This window comes from Rutilus rutilus (genome assembly GCF_951802725.1).
Source record: "Rutilus rutilus genome assembly, chromosome: 16".
Lineage (NCBI taxonomy): Eukaryota > Metazoa > Chordata > Actinopteri > Cypriniformes > Leuciscidae > Rutilus > Rutilus rutilus.
Genome location: NC_140224.1, coordinates 36,164,246 through 36,181,607, shown reverse-complemented (window position 1 = coordinate 36,181,607; position 17,362 = coordinate 36,164,246). Strand labels below are relative to the sequence as shown.

The window sequence follows — 17,362 nt, the reverse complement described above, 5'->3', positions numbered from 1 at the left end:
GTGTGTCAGAGTGTAATGTTAGAAGTTCGCGAGTCTTAAAACCTTTCCGTCTAAAGCCCCGTTCACACCGCCAGCGACACGCAGCGACAAAGCGACATGATCCCATTCATTTCAATGGAGCACTGGCGACTTCCGGCGACACGAGCGACAGTGACCGTTGGCGACAGAATGTGGGCGTGTCAAGCGACGTGAGACACGTGACAAAAGTTCAGAAATGTCAACTTTATGCAAATGAGAAGCGATTTTCGCGAGCGATAACCAATAGGAAAGAAGCCTTTCAGTAGAGCTCAGCTCCCGTCACCGTCTCGAGTCTCGAGTGCAGGCAAGACAGAAGAGTTCGAGGGCGATTTCACTGTTTTATATGATTTGACTGTAACTAACCACAAACATGGATATAATAAAACGATGCATGGAAAAGAAACTGTCGACAGTCTCAGTGAGTTTAATTCATACATTTATAGTTCGAGTGTTGTAGTTTTATGATGCAAGTTTAGCACTGCTGCAGTTCATTTTACAGTTTCCCCTGCATTATGTTGACTATTAGGGACAAGAAAATTGATTATTTGTCAAATTCGAATGACTTTTTAGTAATTTATGACAGTATGAGTTAATTTGTAGATTGATCGATCGTTAATCTAGTAAATGATTTAATCCACTGAACACTGCTGTGTGGTAATATAAAAACACTCTCCCAACAGCATACCGTTTCTTTTGAGCCTAATTCCTAGTCAAATTAAAATGATATAGTTGTATCACTTGTGAGGGTATTTTGTGTGTGGCCAGACGTGCAGTCTACCAATCACATTAGAGCGACAGCACTACCAACGCCCAAAAGCGACTTCACAGTACAGAGACTAGCGACATACAGCGACAAAGTCGCTGGCGGTGTGAACGGGGCTTAAGAGCCGCCTGACTGTCTCGTGTGTGTGCCTCGCGGACTGGACCAAACTTCCCCCGTACGTGATAAACGTTAAGACGGTACCCAAATTTCAAAACTGCAATAAGATTTCACTTCTACTGTTGATGATGTTTTGGTAGGCTACATGGTTTTCACTATGAGATGGATAGCCTAATTGTTATATAGGCTTAATTCAGATGGACTACAGCTTATTTAATGGTATGCCATTTTTAAATGTGATCGTTGGTACATTTTACTAGTGTTTACCATACCGGTACTTTCAATACAAAAATTTTAATATGACAATTATTTCCAAATAAAACAAATTTCTTTATAAAACCTAAGATTTGGTCTCCTAAAAACCTTTTTCCAAAAGGTACATCTTGACAAAGGTGGCTGGTCTTATAATCAGGGTCGTCTTATATTCTGAACAATACGGTACTAGGCTGTATTACAGGGTTAAAATTTCAATCATATCGCCCAATCCTAAGCTGTTTAGCAGGAGTTTTGAAAGTAGTCATGGCATAATATTCATTACTTCAATGAGCTCATTGTTTCTGCCTGTAATTATTACATTGTTTAAATTAATGAATTTTTTGATAGCTATACAAATAAATGTGAATTGAATTGATTTAATAATACTAATACTTATCCATGTCAACCAATGCTGCCAGCTCCCGGATGGAGTCGTCCATAAGCTCTCACTCCACACCCGGGACCCCCGAGACGCTCAGCGAACAGGACGAGGGCACCGTGACTCCGCCCTCCAAACAGGCCACGCCCACATCCAGCCCTCGCAGCGCCGACAGGTAATAAACGCATTATTTTTCCATCGCTGTCATCAGTGTGAACCAAGTGTGCTGCACAAGTGCTGAAAAGTGAAGCCAAAGCGTCTCGATCGCCCCCCTGGTGGCTGGTCCCAGTATAGCTCATAAGCCCCGCCCTCCCCATGAAGTCTAATGGGACATGATCAAATACATTAAACATTAAACAATCAAATACATTTTTTTCAAAGATATTTTCTGTCATTTTAGGTAGTTTTTATCACACTGATGTAAGTTTAAGTGTTAGTTTTTTTAAATAAGTTTGGTCTTAGTTATTTGATGCTATAAAAAACGGGAATATGACGTCATGATTGACAGCTGTGATTGACAGCTTCTCTAAACGAAGTCACTGAGGCACCAACTTCAGCTTTAATTGGAGCTTCTAAATGTCCATAACTGTTTATTTCACACAGTAAACTTTGTACTAACCGTTTCTGCGAGAGTGAGGACCTTGATATCGCTACTCTACTTCACGTGTGTGAGTGAGGGCGGGACCTTGATATCACGACTCCACTTCACGTTCACTAATGTGCAGAATCAGGTCCCAAATCTGCGTAAGATGTCAGCTCTATATTAGGACTTTGGCGGCTTCACTTTTCACCAATGGAAGAGAGTGAAGGGGCGTCATCCAACTTTTTTTACAGTCTATGGTGTGAACACATCCACTGCTCTGATTGGTTTAACTGCGCCGTCTGCTCTGTGATTGGCCAGGGATCGGAGTGAGGGCAGGAAGCATGCGGAGCCGAGGCAGGTGGTGCTGAGGAAGACTCAGGTGGACCCAGGGTTGAAGATCTGCGGAGGAAACCTGACCGGGGTGTTTGTTGAGGGCGTAGAAGAGGACGGTTCTGCTCGAGGAGCCGATGGCCTGCAGCCTGGAGACCTGATACTGGAGGTACGGAAGAGACATCACACACATCTGAGGTGGCCTTACTGCTGGGCGGTATACCGGTTCATACCGAATACCGGTGTTTATTTTGTTATGATATTAATTTTTTATATACCTCAATACCAGTGTATGTCGCTTAAACAACACTGGGAACGCAGGCGCGGTGCGACACTGTCTGAGAGGGTCTTTTCACTGTTGCACTGTGGTGATGCTCAGCTGTGTGTGTGTTACTGAACGTGACGGTGAAGATGGAGAGGTTAAACTATAATTGATAACTGTCAAATTATATTAGTGTTTCCCATACATTGGTTCACAATATCAACACTGCCCGCCACAAATAGATTTTCCAAAAGGCTTTGACATCGTTGAATAAACATGAGCACTGCACGTTTCAAAGTCGAAACGCGGCGTGGGTGTTTTTATATGACACTGTCTGACTTTAGAAAAGTTTCGATGTTATTTTCATTTAATCTTTGATAATTCGCCTTATAAAGCAGTGTTTATGAGCACCGCTATTTCTGCCGCTCCTAAAGCGCCTCCTGCTGGCACCTCTCTGTAAACAGCCTTGCAAACCTGTATTAATAATAGTGTGGAATCTTTCCACAATATTCACTCGTGACGATAAAATAGTGCATTTTAAGGGCCCTTTCACATCTACCTTGTTTGGTCCGGATTTTCTGACTTTTCAGTTTGATCCGAATCAAAATTACAGGTGTGAACCCTCCCCCGGACCACGGCCCGCACCAGCTGACCAAATTTGGTCCGACAAAAAGAGGTCGTCTCGGTCCGGATCAAACTGAACAAAGGTTTGGTTCGTTTCTAGTGTGAATGCATTTTCTGTTTGGTTCGGACTTTCAGACTATTTACAGGAAGTTCCGGTGGTTCCCGCGTCTCCTAAACCACTGAATGTTCGCACAACGAGGATGTTCATTTGGCGAATGTGAACTAGCCTCGAGTATAGCTGGAGCTGCAGGGAGTAATGCCGTAATAATTCAAAGTTTCCCGCCGAATTGACAACACGCTGACGTCAGACGCACGTCCGTTTACAAACCAATCAATGTCAAGATGCAGCCCACAGAGATGATGACGACAGGACGCGAGTACGTCATGTAAAGGTCTTTAGTGCGCTCGCATAATTGCAATGAGAAACCAAACCAAAACTAACCGAATGTATATAGTGTATCAAAACATGAACTTTGGTTCGGACCTTGGTGTGGACTTTCAGGTGTGAAAACGCCCTAAGTCACTCTACTGCAGTGTTTCCTCTCTCGATCAGTAGAGAATGTGGTTAACACCCAGTCATGCTTGAAACAAATAATAATACCGTCATATACGGTAAAACCGGTGTATTTTTGGTCATTCCGCCCAGCACTTGGTGGCCTCTACAATACGGTTCCCTGTTGTGATGTAATTTCCTGTTTGCAGTGTAACTCAGTAAGTCTGAAGAATAAGACCGCTGAGGAGGTGTACCTGGAGATCCTGAAACCCGCGGAGAACGTCGTCCTCAGAGTCCAGAACCGACCCGAACACTTCAGGAGGGTCAAAGACGCACCAGGAGACGGTTTTTACATCAGGTAACGGACTGTTAATAGTCCATTAATAATAAAGATTAATGTTATTTATTACACGTCTAGAAATCTTGATTCTGATTGGTCACTTGTTGCATTTTGGGGTCAGATATTTGTGTATCATGACATCTTAAACTGCACAATAATTTTGTCCTTCGTTTATTTTCTTCATGACCCTGTCTGGGTTAATAATGTGATTTATGATCAGACCGTTTCCTTTTGAATGATAAATTAATTTAAACATTAAGTTTCATAAAGGCCACATCGTGAAATCCCCACATGTATTATTTTTAGTTAGTGATAATAACCCTACCTGTCACATATAAATATTTACTGACCACAATAACTGTTTGTTCCTCTGACTGAAAACAATCAGAGCAAATAGGTAGATATTAAGATATTTACTAAATATTTTCAAAAAGATTTATATGTATACATTATATCATCTATATGGTTGCATGATGCTTTGCATGTTCTTACTCTTCATCTGTTTGTCTTCCAGGGCTTTATTTGACCATGTCGGTGATTTAGAGCAGGAGTTGAGTTTCAAGAAGGATGATATTCTCTACGTGGACGACACGCTGCCCAGGGGGAATTTCGGCTACTGGTTGGCATGGCAACTGGACGAGAATGCACAGAAACTGATGCGCGGACATGTGCCCAGCAAGTGCATGTAGGTCTTCATGTGATATTCATGTGATAATCACTGTTTTTTATTTATTTATAATTAGACATGAAAAGTTAATTTTTCTTTAATACTTGAGTCAAGCTGTTTAAAGTCCCCCTGTAGTTTATCCCTTAAAACTCATCTCTGATCACCAAAATGACATATTTAAAGAAACATTTTCTTGAAATATGCCTTAAAATATCTTGAATGTAACTGGACACCCTTGCCTCATTTAGTATGCGCGGTTCTATGAATATGCAAATGAGCCCCGCCTCCACTCACGCACTCAGCTCAGAGATCCACTGGTTGACGATCACACGTTGATCTGATTGGTTACAAGGTAGTTTGTGACGTCAGAAACACCAGCGATTTCAAAGTCTTTGGTTCACTGCAGTTTTAAGGAGGAAATACTCAGCAATGGTGTCGACTTATGAATTTACACATGGTTTGTGTTAAAGCACATTAAAAACACCACATAGACACATAAACAACATTAAAAGCTGGATTTTCACCACAGGGGGACTTTAAAAACTTCAGTGCACATGATAAAGCGTGTATGCATCTTATAAGATATATGTGTGTGTGTGTGTGTGTGTGTAGGATGGATCAAGACTCCCAGCGGCGGTACAGCATCACAGACGGGAAGGACGAGAGCGGTTCCGGTAAAACGCTCTCAGCCGCGGCGCGCCGGTCGTTCTTTCGGCGTAAACTCAAACACAAACGCAGCAGCTCTAAAGACGCCCGTGATGCTCCTGCGTTAGACACCGTCAGCACGGACTCAGTGCTGTTCATGGAGGGTGAGCAACACACATGTAGCTCTGTAGCGCTAAAACTTCACCTTTCAAAACTTCATTTCTCATTTTATGTGATGGTGTGTGTTCAGACTGTGTAAGTCCGGCCTATCAGCGCGTGCAGAAAGTGGAATCGGCCAATCGCAGGCCGGTGTTGATACTGGGGCCTCTTGTCGAGCCAATCAAAGACATGCTGCTCAGAGAGGCTCCTGGGAAATACTGCCGCTGTTTACCTGGTGAGATCTACTCGCATCTGACACGTAATGTCAATTTAAAGAGGTCATGACATGACATGAACATTAATATGTTCCTTGAGGTTCACTTATAATGTTAATAAAGTTTTGTGCACAAAAATTTTCAACCCTTTGTCTAAAACAATTGTTTTTTAAGGCGTGTCAGGAAAAAACGGCCACTGATCTGATTGGCTAAAGTCATTAGATAGGAAACGATATCAACGGCGACTCACTATTGCAAGCGAGTAAGTGTTCTGAAAACATTATCCACATAAAGCCGTCATTTACAGACAAGTGATGCGGTTAGTGATGCAGCTTCTGTCAGATCCACTACAGTCGCTGCTTCATCTGTCATCAAACTGTGCCTCGTTTACAACTCCGAACAAACATATAATCCTCCAGCGTGCTTCGGGACGCCATTAAAATAAACCATCCAGACACACTAATCCCGCAATATCCAAACAAGCCGTTTTTGGAGCTTGAAAGAAAGTTAAGAAACTTGCCGGATGTTTTTTTATGGTACACAGACCTCTTGTGTGTCAAAGATCAAAGCACAATGTAATGTCATGACCCCTTTAACACACTCACCGCAACTTCAGCAGGACTGAGTTCTCACGTTTGCCGGTTCATCATATTCTTTGTCACTCGCTCTTGGTGTTGTTCAGAGGGGATGAAGGCGACCCAGCAGGCCATTGAGCGCGGCGTCAAAGACTGTCTCTTCATCGATTACAAGCGCAGGAGCGGACACTTCGACGTCACCACTGTGGCCTCCATTAAAGAGATCACAGAGAAGGTGAGAGACCTCAGACTCGGGTCCCGTCGGGTTTCAGTTCGAAGTCAGTCCGGCTCAATCTGAGCTGATTTCAGCGATATGTTGTGTTTCGCTTAAAGACAAAGAAGCGTATTGTGGACTAATGTAACAGGAGAATCACCATCTGGAAACATTAAGAAGAAGAAATGAATACATTGCATGAAAAGTATCTGATAAATTAATAAATGTATATAAATGACAAAGTAACAAATGTAACAAAACAGTAAAAAATGAGGAAATTCATCATGAAATCAGTGATTCAGTTCCAAAGGTTCTAAACCAATGCTTTAAAATTGTATTTTATTAGTTAAAATAAATATTTACTATATAAACAATATTTGCACTTACACAATATGTGTATATATGTATGTAATATGATACAATGAAACAATATGCTAGTTTTTGTAGCTGTAATGCATGTAGTATATAGTAAATATATTAATATTATTAATACATATTTTTATTCTCTCTCTTTCTCTCTACAATATATTATAAAAAATAAAAATAGAATAAATGTAATGTTATTGTAATATAGATATAGTAATCTCATAAATCTCATCATATTTATCACTGGAAGCATTGTCATTGTTCACGGTCTCTCTGCTGAGGTCACGCTGTCTCTCTCTGTGTCTCAGGAGTGTCACTGTCTGCTGGACATCGCTCCTCACGCCATCGAGCGCCTGCACGTCGTCAACATTTACCCCATCGTCATATTCATACGGTACAGAAACGCCAAGCAGATCAAGTAAGTGACGTCACGTCTGCCTTTGACAAATGCTCATCTCTAATTCATCCATTTTTCCTCTGATTATGAAGTATTAATGTTTCTCGTCACGTTCATTGACATTGCATCTTTATATTGCATTGACAACACACTGTCTGATTCTTCACTGCGTGACTCTATGGAGTCGGTTCTTTATGGAAACGACTCTATTTGAATCAGTCTGATGAGTCGCTCTACTAAAGCCAGACTGAGCTCAATGAATCATTGATGACTAATAGCGACTCCTAGCAGGGTTCGTACACGGTGCTTGAATTTGTCTTTTTGAAATGTATGTCCTGGAAAATCCCTGAAAACTGCCATATTTTTGAAGAGGAGCTTGCATTTTTTTAGAGAAAATACAATCGTTTCAAAATGACAATTTCAAAATGAACGCTGCAGTCCGTCTGAGATATAGAGCTATTTCGCATGATATTAAGCTTATGATGAGTATATAACACAACTTTCATTCTTCAGGTCAATCAGATATTCATGGAAAACAATCAGTTTCAATATCCTTTCAATGGTTAGGGGGATTTTATGAAGCATCAGATACCGTATCTGGGCCATTCTACAGAATTGGTTCAAAGTCAGAGTTGGAAACGTCTTGAAAAAAATGTGTCTTTTTCCACAAATTTTGTTCGTATGCAAATTGTATAATATCAAAGGTAGACATTTGCAGTAATTGTGCAGTTAATTATCATATTGTATTTTCAGAAAGTTTTGGAAATATTTTTCCTCTCCCCAAACTTGTCACTACCGAAACACAATAATAAATCATTTACAAAGAAGGCTTATATTGACCTATTCATATTTTGTTTACATTTAACTTGTAAATATATATTTTTTGCTATTTAAAAAAAAAAAAAAAGTCTTCACAGGTAAATCAATAACTATTACAATTTTAACAATATTTCAAGTGTAATTTATAAGATTTGTTGTATTTTGAATCCAATCTTTCTTTGTAAAAGGCATGAAGTTAATCATATATCATATAAAAATAAAATAAATGTTTTTTTTTTACTTTTTAAAAGAAATCAAAAAGATATTTTTAAAAACAATAATGGAAATTTTTTAAAAATGAACTTTTCAGTATCATTTTCACAAGTTGAAATTTAGGGGTTAGGGTTCGGGACAGTACCCAATAAATGATGATTTTATATAAAGCTTACTGATATTTTAAATATTATTGTGGGATTCAATAGATAATAGAAGGATCTTTGTAAGCATCTAAAATTTGATTACTTAAATGCTTTTTAAATGTGTTTTTTGGTTGTGGGACAGCAGTTTGCACCAGTTCTGTAGAATGGCCCATATATGTAATTTGAGTAAAAAAAATTAATAAATAATAAAGATATTGTTTGATAAGTGCTGATTGTAGTCCTCGAAATCCACAAAAGTAGTGCTTGAAAAGTCCTTGAATTTCATTTGACCGAATCTGTACGAACCCTATAGCAGTCATCAGCTGTGCTTTCACATGTGTTTGACTAGTGTGCGGTTTGGCAATAGTTGTGTGTCTGTACTCAGTGTGTGTGTGTGTTGTGTGTGTGTGTGTGTTGACTCAGGGAGCAGAAAGATCCCGTATATCTGCGAGACAAAGTGTCACAAAAACATTCCAAAGAGCAGTTTGAGTCGGCGCAGAGGATCGAACAAGACTACAGCAAATACTTCACAGGTCTGACACACACACGCATTTCCACGTTTGACGCACATGTGACGACGACGTGTCAGTGTGTTGATTTGTGTTGGTGCTGTTCCGATGCAGGTGTCGTCCAGGCCGGCAGTCTGTCCAACATATGCACTCAGATCATGGCCATCGTGGACCAGGAGCAGAACAAAGTCCTGTGGATTCCTGACGGGAGCACGTGAAGAAAGGCAGATCAACACACACATCTTTCACAATAACTACAATCTCACACTGGTTCAACACTCCACTGCTGTAGGGCTGGGCTCTCGTTTAATATTATATATTATTTGGTATCATCTGATTGGAGGATTAGTTTGCATCATCACTCGCAGAATGCTCATAAATGTCCCTTTTGTAATTGTCTGTAAATATCGCTGTTTATTAGTTCTGGCCCAGCCCTGAACAAACTCTCAGGCGACGATCACATCAGTTTAGTGTCGTTTGCGACGTGAGCGAGCAGCAATATCATGTTTTCTCTGTGGTAACACTAATTTATGAGGGCTTTCATGTAGTTCTTCATGTTTACAGAGTTGTTACATGTTACTTGAACGTTTAACTTCACGCATCTGTCCGATCCAAGCTAGTTCGACGCGGACGCTCAACTTTACGGTTAAAAATACTGACTGTTCGGTGTGTTTTCTGATCGCTGTGTTAAAGGATTCGTTCACCTGTCAGTGCAGATGTTTAGCGGGATGTTTGAGCGGCTCTTTTGCACACGCTGAAAGCAGACGCGCTGGAAATCCTCAAAACAGCGAAGAAGCTCCAGAAAATAATGCGTTTTAAAAGCCGAGAGGGGTTTTCTGTGGAAGCTTGTTTCCGACACAGAATAAAACATTTTAAAAGATAATTGAGACTTTTTATCTCACAATTGCGAGAAATAAAATCGCAATTGCGTCTTATAAAGTCAGAATTCTGACTTTTTTGTTGACTTTATATCTCGCAATTCTGACTTTATTTCTCGCAATTCTGAATTTATATTTTGCAATTCTGACTTTGTATCTCGCAATTCTGACTTTATATCTCGCAATTCTGACTTTATAACACGTAATTGCGACTTTATTTCACGCAATTCTGACTTTATCTCTCCCAATTGCGAGATATAAAGTCAGAATTGCGAGATATAAAGTCAGAATTGCGAGATATAAAGTCAGAATTGCGAGATATAAAGTCAGAATTGCGAGATATAGGCTAAACTATTCTGAGGTAAAAAAACTACAAAAAAGAATTTTCCTTAGAATTGGAGTTTATATCTCGCAATTCTGACTTTATAACACGTAATTGCGACTTTATTTCACGCAATTCTGACTTTATATCTCCCAATTGCGAGATATAAAGTCAGAATTGCGAGATATAAAGTCAGAATTGCGAGATATAAAGTCAGAATTGCGAGATATAAAGTCAGAATTGCGAGATATAGGCTAAACTATTCTGAGGTAAAAAAAAACTACAAAAAAGAATTTTCCTTAGAATTGGAGTTTATATCTCACAATTGTGAGAAAAGATGTCAGAATTGCGAGATAAAAACTCGCAGTTATGTGTTATAAAGTCAGAATTGCGTGATATAAACTCGCAATTGTGAGATAAAAAGTCGCAATTATCTTTTAAAATGTTTTATTCTGTGGCGGAAACAAGCTTCCATAGTTTTCTCACTCAAAGCTGTCATGAATCAGGATGAAGTGCACGAGTTTGTGATGTTCGACAGCGTTCGTCTCCATTGCATGGAAAAGAGCAGCGGGAACGTCGGCTTTGAAACGACAGGCGTTTTCGGGTGAACCATTCCTTTACACTTCAATGTAGCAGTTTCTTTATTTCATTTTCTTTTAAGTGTACTTTTTTTATTATTTAAATGAGCGATGCAATAATCTGCTGCATGATCATTTTTACTATATGCTCTGATTATTTTTACTGTCCGGTTCGTTTTTTTTTAACTCTAATTTAAATGTGTTTTGTAGGCTTGATAGTGCTTGTATCCTAAAGCTCCTCTCCTCTTCAGAAACACGTGTGCCAAAGGGTTTCCTCTGCTTTGCCTGTATTTTGCACTTGAGTTCAGCGGAAAGGTGGACACAAACCTACTTTATTAATCCCAGACGCGAGATTGAGCAATCCTCGTTCAGGAATAGTTAGTTAATCCTCTCTGTAGTGAAACTCAGAGCTTTGGTACTACACTAGTCTTCCTGTTTACCTTAGCCACAGTGACATCACTTCCTTCTGACCCCCATCCCCCGATGACCAATGAAACGAGTCGCCTGGTTTAGCTGCTTCAACATCACGTCATGTTCATCATCATAACTCTGGTGTCTTGTGTTTGTAGCTGGAAACAAACCCACGTAATTCCATTTAAAATAGTTTTGCATTATGTTTTATAATTGTATAACACATTGGTACTGCCACATTAAAGAATCCTATGACGAAAACATGATTTTTGTAATTGTTACATTAATAAAGTCTAAATTAAGCACGGTTGTTTAAATGTAATTTATTCTTTTAGCAGAGCAACTTTGAGTCTGTATGTTTTCAGTTCATGGTGACATCATGGAAAACCTATAAGGAATTTAAAATTCTATAAAATTCTACAATCTGTGGTGTTTTCATGGTGCAAATTTAGGATGATATGGTTTGAAGTTCCTGTGAGGAGTCACCAGATGGCGTCATATCCTACTTCAGTGTGATCGTCATCATCATGAGGGTTATATAAACATCAAATATCAGGTGAAATATTATTTCTGGATGACCAAAATATCAGATGGCAGAATGAAGATGATTTGTTTTCATGCAAAACGGCTCATGTTGATGCAAATGTTGCTTTTTTTTTACTAGCAAAAGAAAACAAATCTCACTTTTATTTTTAGTAACTTTTCCAGTGAGCTTTTGTAAATATATTTGCGTCCTTGTGTGGAATATTAGGTTATTTTTTTCCCCAACAGATCCCTGATTTTGCTTTACTTTGTCAGAAGTGTGTGGATTCAGATGGAGAAACTCTTCAACGACGGGGATATATGGAATAAAATCTGAAAAGTAATACATTTAAGATATATGTTAAACAATATAACGCATGCAGGTCTGGTGGTGTGCAATAATTCATGATGTGAAACCTTTACTATGTTAACCAATAACCACTCTATCCTCAAATACCATACTGTGGTTACGAGGGTGTGATCCCAGATAATGTTTATTGACATTAGATTCAACAAAAGGGAACCTTTAGAGGAACTTTCTGTGTTTGCTGAGAATTATGGGGGGTGCCAATATGAATGACGTTAACCATGAAAAACAACTGATTATTGATTGACAAATGAATATTTGTAACAAACTTGTCAACGCTCTTAATTTTAAAGGCATAGATATGTACCACTATGCCACATTTCAATATAAAAAATGGGGGAAAAGTGATTTTAAAAGTGTGTGTGTGTGTGTATGTATACAGTACCGGTCAAAAGTTTGGGGTCAGAAATTAGTTTAATTTCTTTGTTTTTAAAGAAATTAATACTTTTATTCAACAAGGATGTTAAATTGATCAAAAGTGATAGTAAAGATTTATATTGTTAGAAAAGATCAAACTTTTGAACGGTAGTGTGTATTAGTACAAAATATTTATATTTTAAATATCCTAATGAATCCTGAAAAAAGTTAAATTAAGCAACACAACTGTTTCCAACATTGATAATAAATCATCATATTGTACTGATTTCTGAAGGATCATGTGACACTGAAGACTGGAGTAATGATGCTGAACATTCAGCTTTGATCACAGGAATAAATTATGAAATATGAAGTATATTCAAATAGAAAACCATTATTTTAAATTGTAATATTTCACAATAGCACTGTTTTTTTCCTGATCAAATAAATGCAGGCTTGATGAGCATAAGAGACTTCCCTCAAAAACATTAAAAATAGTAATATTTCCAAACTTTTGATCGGTACTGTACGTGAATTAATAACTTTCACGCTACTTTTTCTGTCAATGATCCAGTCGATCTCGCGCAATTTAACTATGTTAAAGACATTTTAAACTAAAGCGCAATGTTTTGTGATTGCATTTGTGTACGTCAATAATAATTTGATAAACAATGAGAGCAGATTTGCATGTGTTTTTCTTCTTCTCGATACACCACTCGTCGTAACACTGTTGCCATGGTTACGTTCTCGGGCTAAAGCGCTTCGCTCGTGCCAATTTAGCCCTCTGACTAACTTGAAATCGTACTTTTTATGGTGACTGAAGCGTTTTGAATATTTAGCCCGTATTTAAGCGCCCACCCCCGCACACAATTCGCCCACGACAATAGATGATATTTTTTTTTTGAAGCTCGACAGATGTCTGTAAAACAGGAGCGACTGATGGATGTTTGGACTATTCGCTGGGTTTTGGAGACGTTTTGACGGGCATCAGACCGACTGACTCCGCCCTCCGGACTCCGGTACCTGTAAATCTGCCCTGAACTCGCCGGATGAATAGACCGGAGCTGAACGCAACACGTTACCGAATGAGCGCGAGGTGATTAGACCGCAGTCTGTCCATCATCAGAAAGCGCACGGGAGATCAGCGTTAGACGGTCACGCAGGCTTTAAATCGTGGGAATGTGTTTTTTTTATTTTTATCATGATTAAATATCCCCAGCACGACCTCGTTTAAAGACGCACCGACGCTTTTAGAGGAGTAGTGCGTTTTGAGGACGACTTTTCAACTGCGCGTTAGTGGTTGCGTGGAGAACCGAAGAGCGGGCGAGAGCGGAGAGCGTAGCGGGAGGAGAGTGCGCGCACACGGGCACACACTCGCGGGGTGTCCGCCCTGACCAACATGGCTGATCATCAGGTGTGGGGCGCTGAAATCAACAGAAAGACGCTCGATGCTCCCCACTGAAGAAGATGAAGATAACGACGGTGATGAGAAGCAGCTCTCCACAGTAATGACCTATCCAATCGAGCATTCAAAAGCGGGTCCGTCCTCGGTTCGGAAGATGGATGTGATCATCCCGTACACCTCCGACGTGCCCTGTGACCCTGTGAACGGCCAGCGGATGTGGTGGGCTTTCCTCGCCTCCTCCATGGTCACTTTCTTTGGGGGTCTCTTCATCATCCTGCTGTGGAGGACTCTCAAGTACCTGTGGAGGGTGTGCTGCCACTGCAAGGGGAAAAAGAAGGTAAATGACACCTGTTTCTGGGTCAAAAGTTTGGGCAGCCTTCACAGATGTTATCACTCGGGATCTAAAAACCCTTGTTATCTGAACTGAACACAAACACATTTGCAGACAAACTGGTTAAAAAACAATGGTGTGTTTTTTTATTATTACCCCAACCACATATTGGGTTATATAAAAATTTGTTGGGTCATTTTTTTACGTCGTTGAGTTATTTTTAGTTACAGGCCAGAAGTTGGTTCCCGCCCTTATGGTTCAAATTTTAACGGTCTGGTGACGGTCAACGGACATCAGTTACTTCACACACAATAAAAAATACAATCATAAATGGTATACCTGCTAGCTGCAATGTTTGGGGTTCAAGCACGTTAAGGCCTTTAAGCACATTTGTCAAATGTATTTATTTAGCAGTTAGCCACTTGGATGATCATAGATGGAAAACATAATTTACAGCCAAAACAGGCAATTTACTAATGAAATATGGTAGATTTAAAGCTTTTTCATAGTTATCGAGGTTGAGCCAAAACCTTGGACTATTTTTGCGAAAGTAGGTTTTTAAATGAATAATTTCCAATATTTAACAAATGGCTTGATTGATAGCGGTGGTCCTAGAGGCAAAGTTGCTCAGAACAAGGAGTTCTACCAAATTGTATTATTGTTGTGGGCTTGTGCGAAAATTCCCATGATATACAACCCTTTACGCATGTGAAAAACTTGAAGGTGGCCGATTTCTTTCAAATTTCTCACAGGCCTCTGGGGCCGTGAGTCAAACAGGCCCAGCAAGTTTCGTTCCCATCGGCCTCGTTAATCTTGTCTGACAGCCGCTCGAACTTCATTAGCCAACAGCGGACATGTTTTTCAAGATGTCCTCGTAGACTATCGCGGCACCTTGGACAAAGAAACCGCAGGCCAGTTTTCAAGTCAATCGGACTGACTGTTGCGTAGCTTGCTATAGCTGTTTTCCTTTTTTATTTTATTTTTATTTTACAGCGCCACCAAGTGGCCAGACGCCTTTTTCATGTGACCACAGACCGAGCCCATACATATGTACCGAGTTTGGAGAAATTATCTAATTCTGTTCAAGATGGATAGCTGTTATTGTAAAAGTGGCCACGGCCACTTCGAACATATTGGCGTACCATCATGGACGTCAAAAGAAATTTTGACTTTTATTTGATAATTATGACACTCAGACTCCAGAGAATCTTTCTGCACTAGTTTGCTTCTGATGGGGTGAAAAACCTTGAACTAGTTTGCAGAAGTAGGTTAAAAAAATAAATAAATGTATTGAACCATTACATACTTTTGATCGCTGTAGCGCCCCCGTCTGGCCGATTGGGGCAAGCCTTGGTGAGGCCATCCTTAAAAATATTTTGGTTTGCAGTAACAGCAAAAAAAAAAGAAAAAAAGGGTCGGTAGGTCGGTCTATATTTTTTTATATATATAAAAAATAATATAAAAAAGTATATATTTTTTCATTTAAAAAAAAAAAAAATCAGGGTCGGTGGGGGGGGGTGGGATGACATTTTTCACCGATGTCTAAGGGCTGTTTACACCAGGCCACTTCATGCGTTTTCTCAGATCGGATTGCAATCTGATTAATCAAAACGATTCCATTTACACCTGGTTACATAGGCTAAATGTGTGTTGTTTTTTTGCGGATATAAATCCGATCTTCAATTACCGCTATATGTAGATTTAATGGAGTGCACGTCACCGAAAGCAACAGTTATGACTACATTATTTTATTGATCATCAGCTAAAATGTCTGAATCAAAGCCCGCAATAAGAGAAAGCGGAAACAGCCCTGGTAAGATCATTTCGTTTCTTTACATTTAATGATGATGATTGTGTGTTAAGCGTCAGCGACTTACTTTCACTTTGATTTGCGATAGTTTGCACGTTGATGCTCAGCTTCTCATCTGCGGCAATGCGTGTTGCAGTAGCGTCGTCATATCTGACTAAAACATGACATATAGCCTATAACACGCTCTCGCATGTTTATTTTTTAATAAACCATATTCAACAACATATAAAAATGAAATAATCTTTAGAGTAAAGCCGCAGCCATCATTACCAAGCGCGAACCATTGACAGTGAATGAAACGAAGCAAACTTAGCTTACAGGCTGTAGTGTGACATGCGTTAACGGTTAACCAATGGTGTAAACATAATCATAGATGACGCGCCACGGGTTTTTATTTAAAAGAAAGAACGTAGCTTATGTTCGTATGTAGGTCTAGGCAATTTATATTCACAATTCTTAATAACTAATATTATTTTATTGCATTTGTATTAGTTTGAAGAGTTTAAAAAAAAATCGGCCGGTCTTAACGCAAGTTTACAACCGGCAAGTCGGTCGGACTGAAAGGGGAAAAATAATAATAATTGGGTCGGTACTAAATTGACAGGGTCGGTCGGGTTACGGCAAACAAGAATATTTTTAAGGATGGCCTGACGGAGTTGGTGTGAGTACTACCAAAGACTATAGAATAACACAAGACTCGTCACTCGTATTGCTTTGAATGGGGAAAAGTGCAATGCTCAATATGGCGGAATAAGTCCCGCCTTCTAAGTGAGAACCAATCGCCGATTGGTAAAGTCAACGAGTCACTGCATGAATTGGATGTTTCCCCTTTCAAAGAGAGGCGCTTCAAAGATGGCCGCCGAGTGAAATTACTTGTTTAATGGGACTTTGGTACGACAATCCCTTAAAGTTTCAGGTCTCTACTTACTCAGTTTGGACTTCGCAGTCACTTTTAGGGGAGAATGCTGATCCTTGGAAATTCTAACAATAGGCTACGCTTCATGCTAGAACCCCTAATATATGTTTTAGATATGTCAAAGAAGTTCCTCCTTCAATAGTGTTTAAAATCACCTCAGAAAGAAAGAAGAGGCTCAAACCCAAGAGTTTTCATTCGTGACACTACATCATATTTGTGCTGCTTCAGAGTTTACATCTCTTTACTATTATTTTAAAGTGGGAAACAGTCAGAATGAAGAATGAGTGGACGTCAAGCACATTTAATTTAATAATGTATGAAAAAGAATTAACTGATGTCCTTTATTTCTTCTAGCTCAGCGTTTGGAGGTCTCGAC

The 17,362-nt window shown here is 39.5% G+C and overlaps 2 protein-coding genes across 7 annotated transcripts in view; both read left to right on the top strand.

Moving 5' to 3' along the window:
- The window catches only part of dlg5b.1 (discs, large homolog 5b, tandem duplicate 1), a 48,052-nt gene extending 36,471 nt beyond the window's left edge, over window positions 1-11,581 (top strand). For 3 of the 4 annotated variants that reach the window (XM_084433967.1, XM_084433965.1, XM_084433966.1), the window contains 10 exons: window positions 1,573-1,707; window positions 2,434-2,614; window positions 4,034-4,182; window positions 4,679-4,849; window positions 5,444-5,640; window positions 5,727-5,870; window positions 6,533-6,660; window positions 7,314-7,423; window positions 9,004-9,113; window positions 9,204-11,581. In XM_084433967.1, the coding sequence (XP_084290093.1) occupies window positions 1,573-1,707; window positions 2,434-2,614; window positions 4,034-4,182; window positions 4,679-4,849; window positions 5,444-5,640; window positions 5,727-5,870; window positions 6,533-6,660; window positions 7,314-7,423; window positions 9,004-9,113; window positions 9,204-9,307 (1,429 nt within the window). In that variant the 3' untranslated portion in view covers window positions 9,308-11,581. The remainder of the gene's footprint in view (window positions 1-1,572; window positions 1,708-2,433; window positions 2,615-4,033; window positions 4,183-4,678; window positions 4,850-5,443; window positions 5,641-5,726; window positions 5,871-6,532; window positions 6,661-7,313; window positions 7,424-9,003; window positions 9,114-9,203) is intronic. The other variant, XM_084433968.1, reaches the window with a different exon arrangement.
- A 2,251-nt stretch (window positions 11,582-13,832) lies between these two features.
- Window positions 13,833-17,362, top strand: part of kcnma1b (potassium large conductance calcium-activated channel, subfamily M, alpha member 1b) — a 108,739-nt gene continuing 105,209 nt past the window's right edge. For all 3 annotated transcript variants that reach the window (XM_084433969.1, XM_084433970.1, XM_084433971.1), the window contains exon 1: window positions 13,833-14,266. In XM_084433969.1, coding sequence (XP_084290095.1) covers window positions 13,973-14,266 — 294 coding nt within the window. In that variant the 5' untranslated portion in view covers window positions 13,833-13,972. The remainder of the gene's footprint in view (window positions 14,267-17,362) is intronic.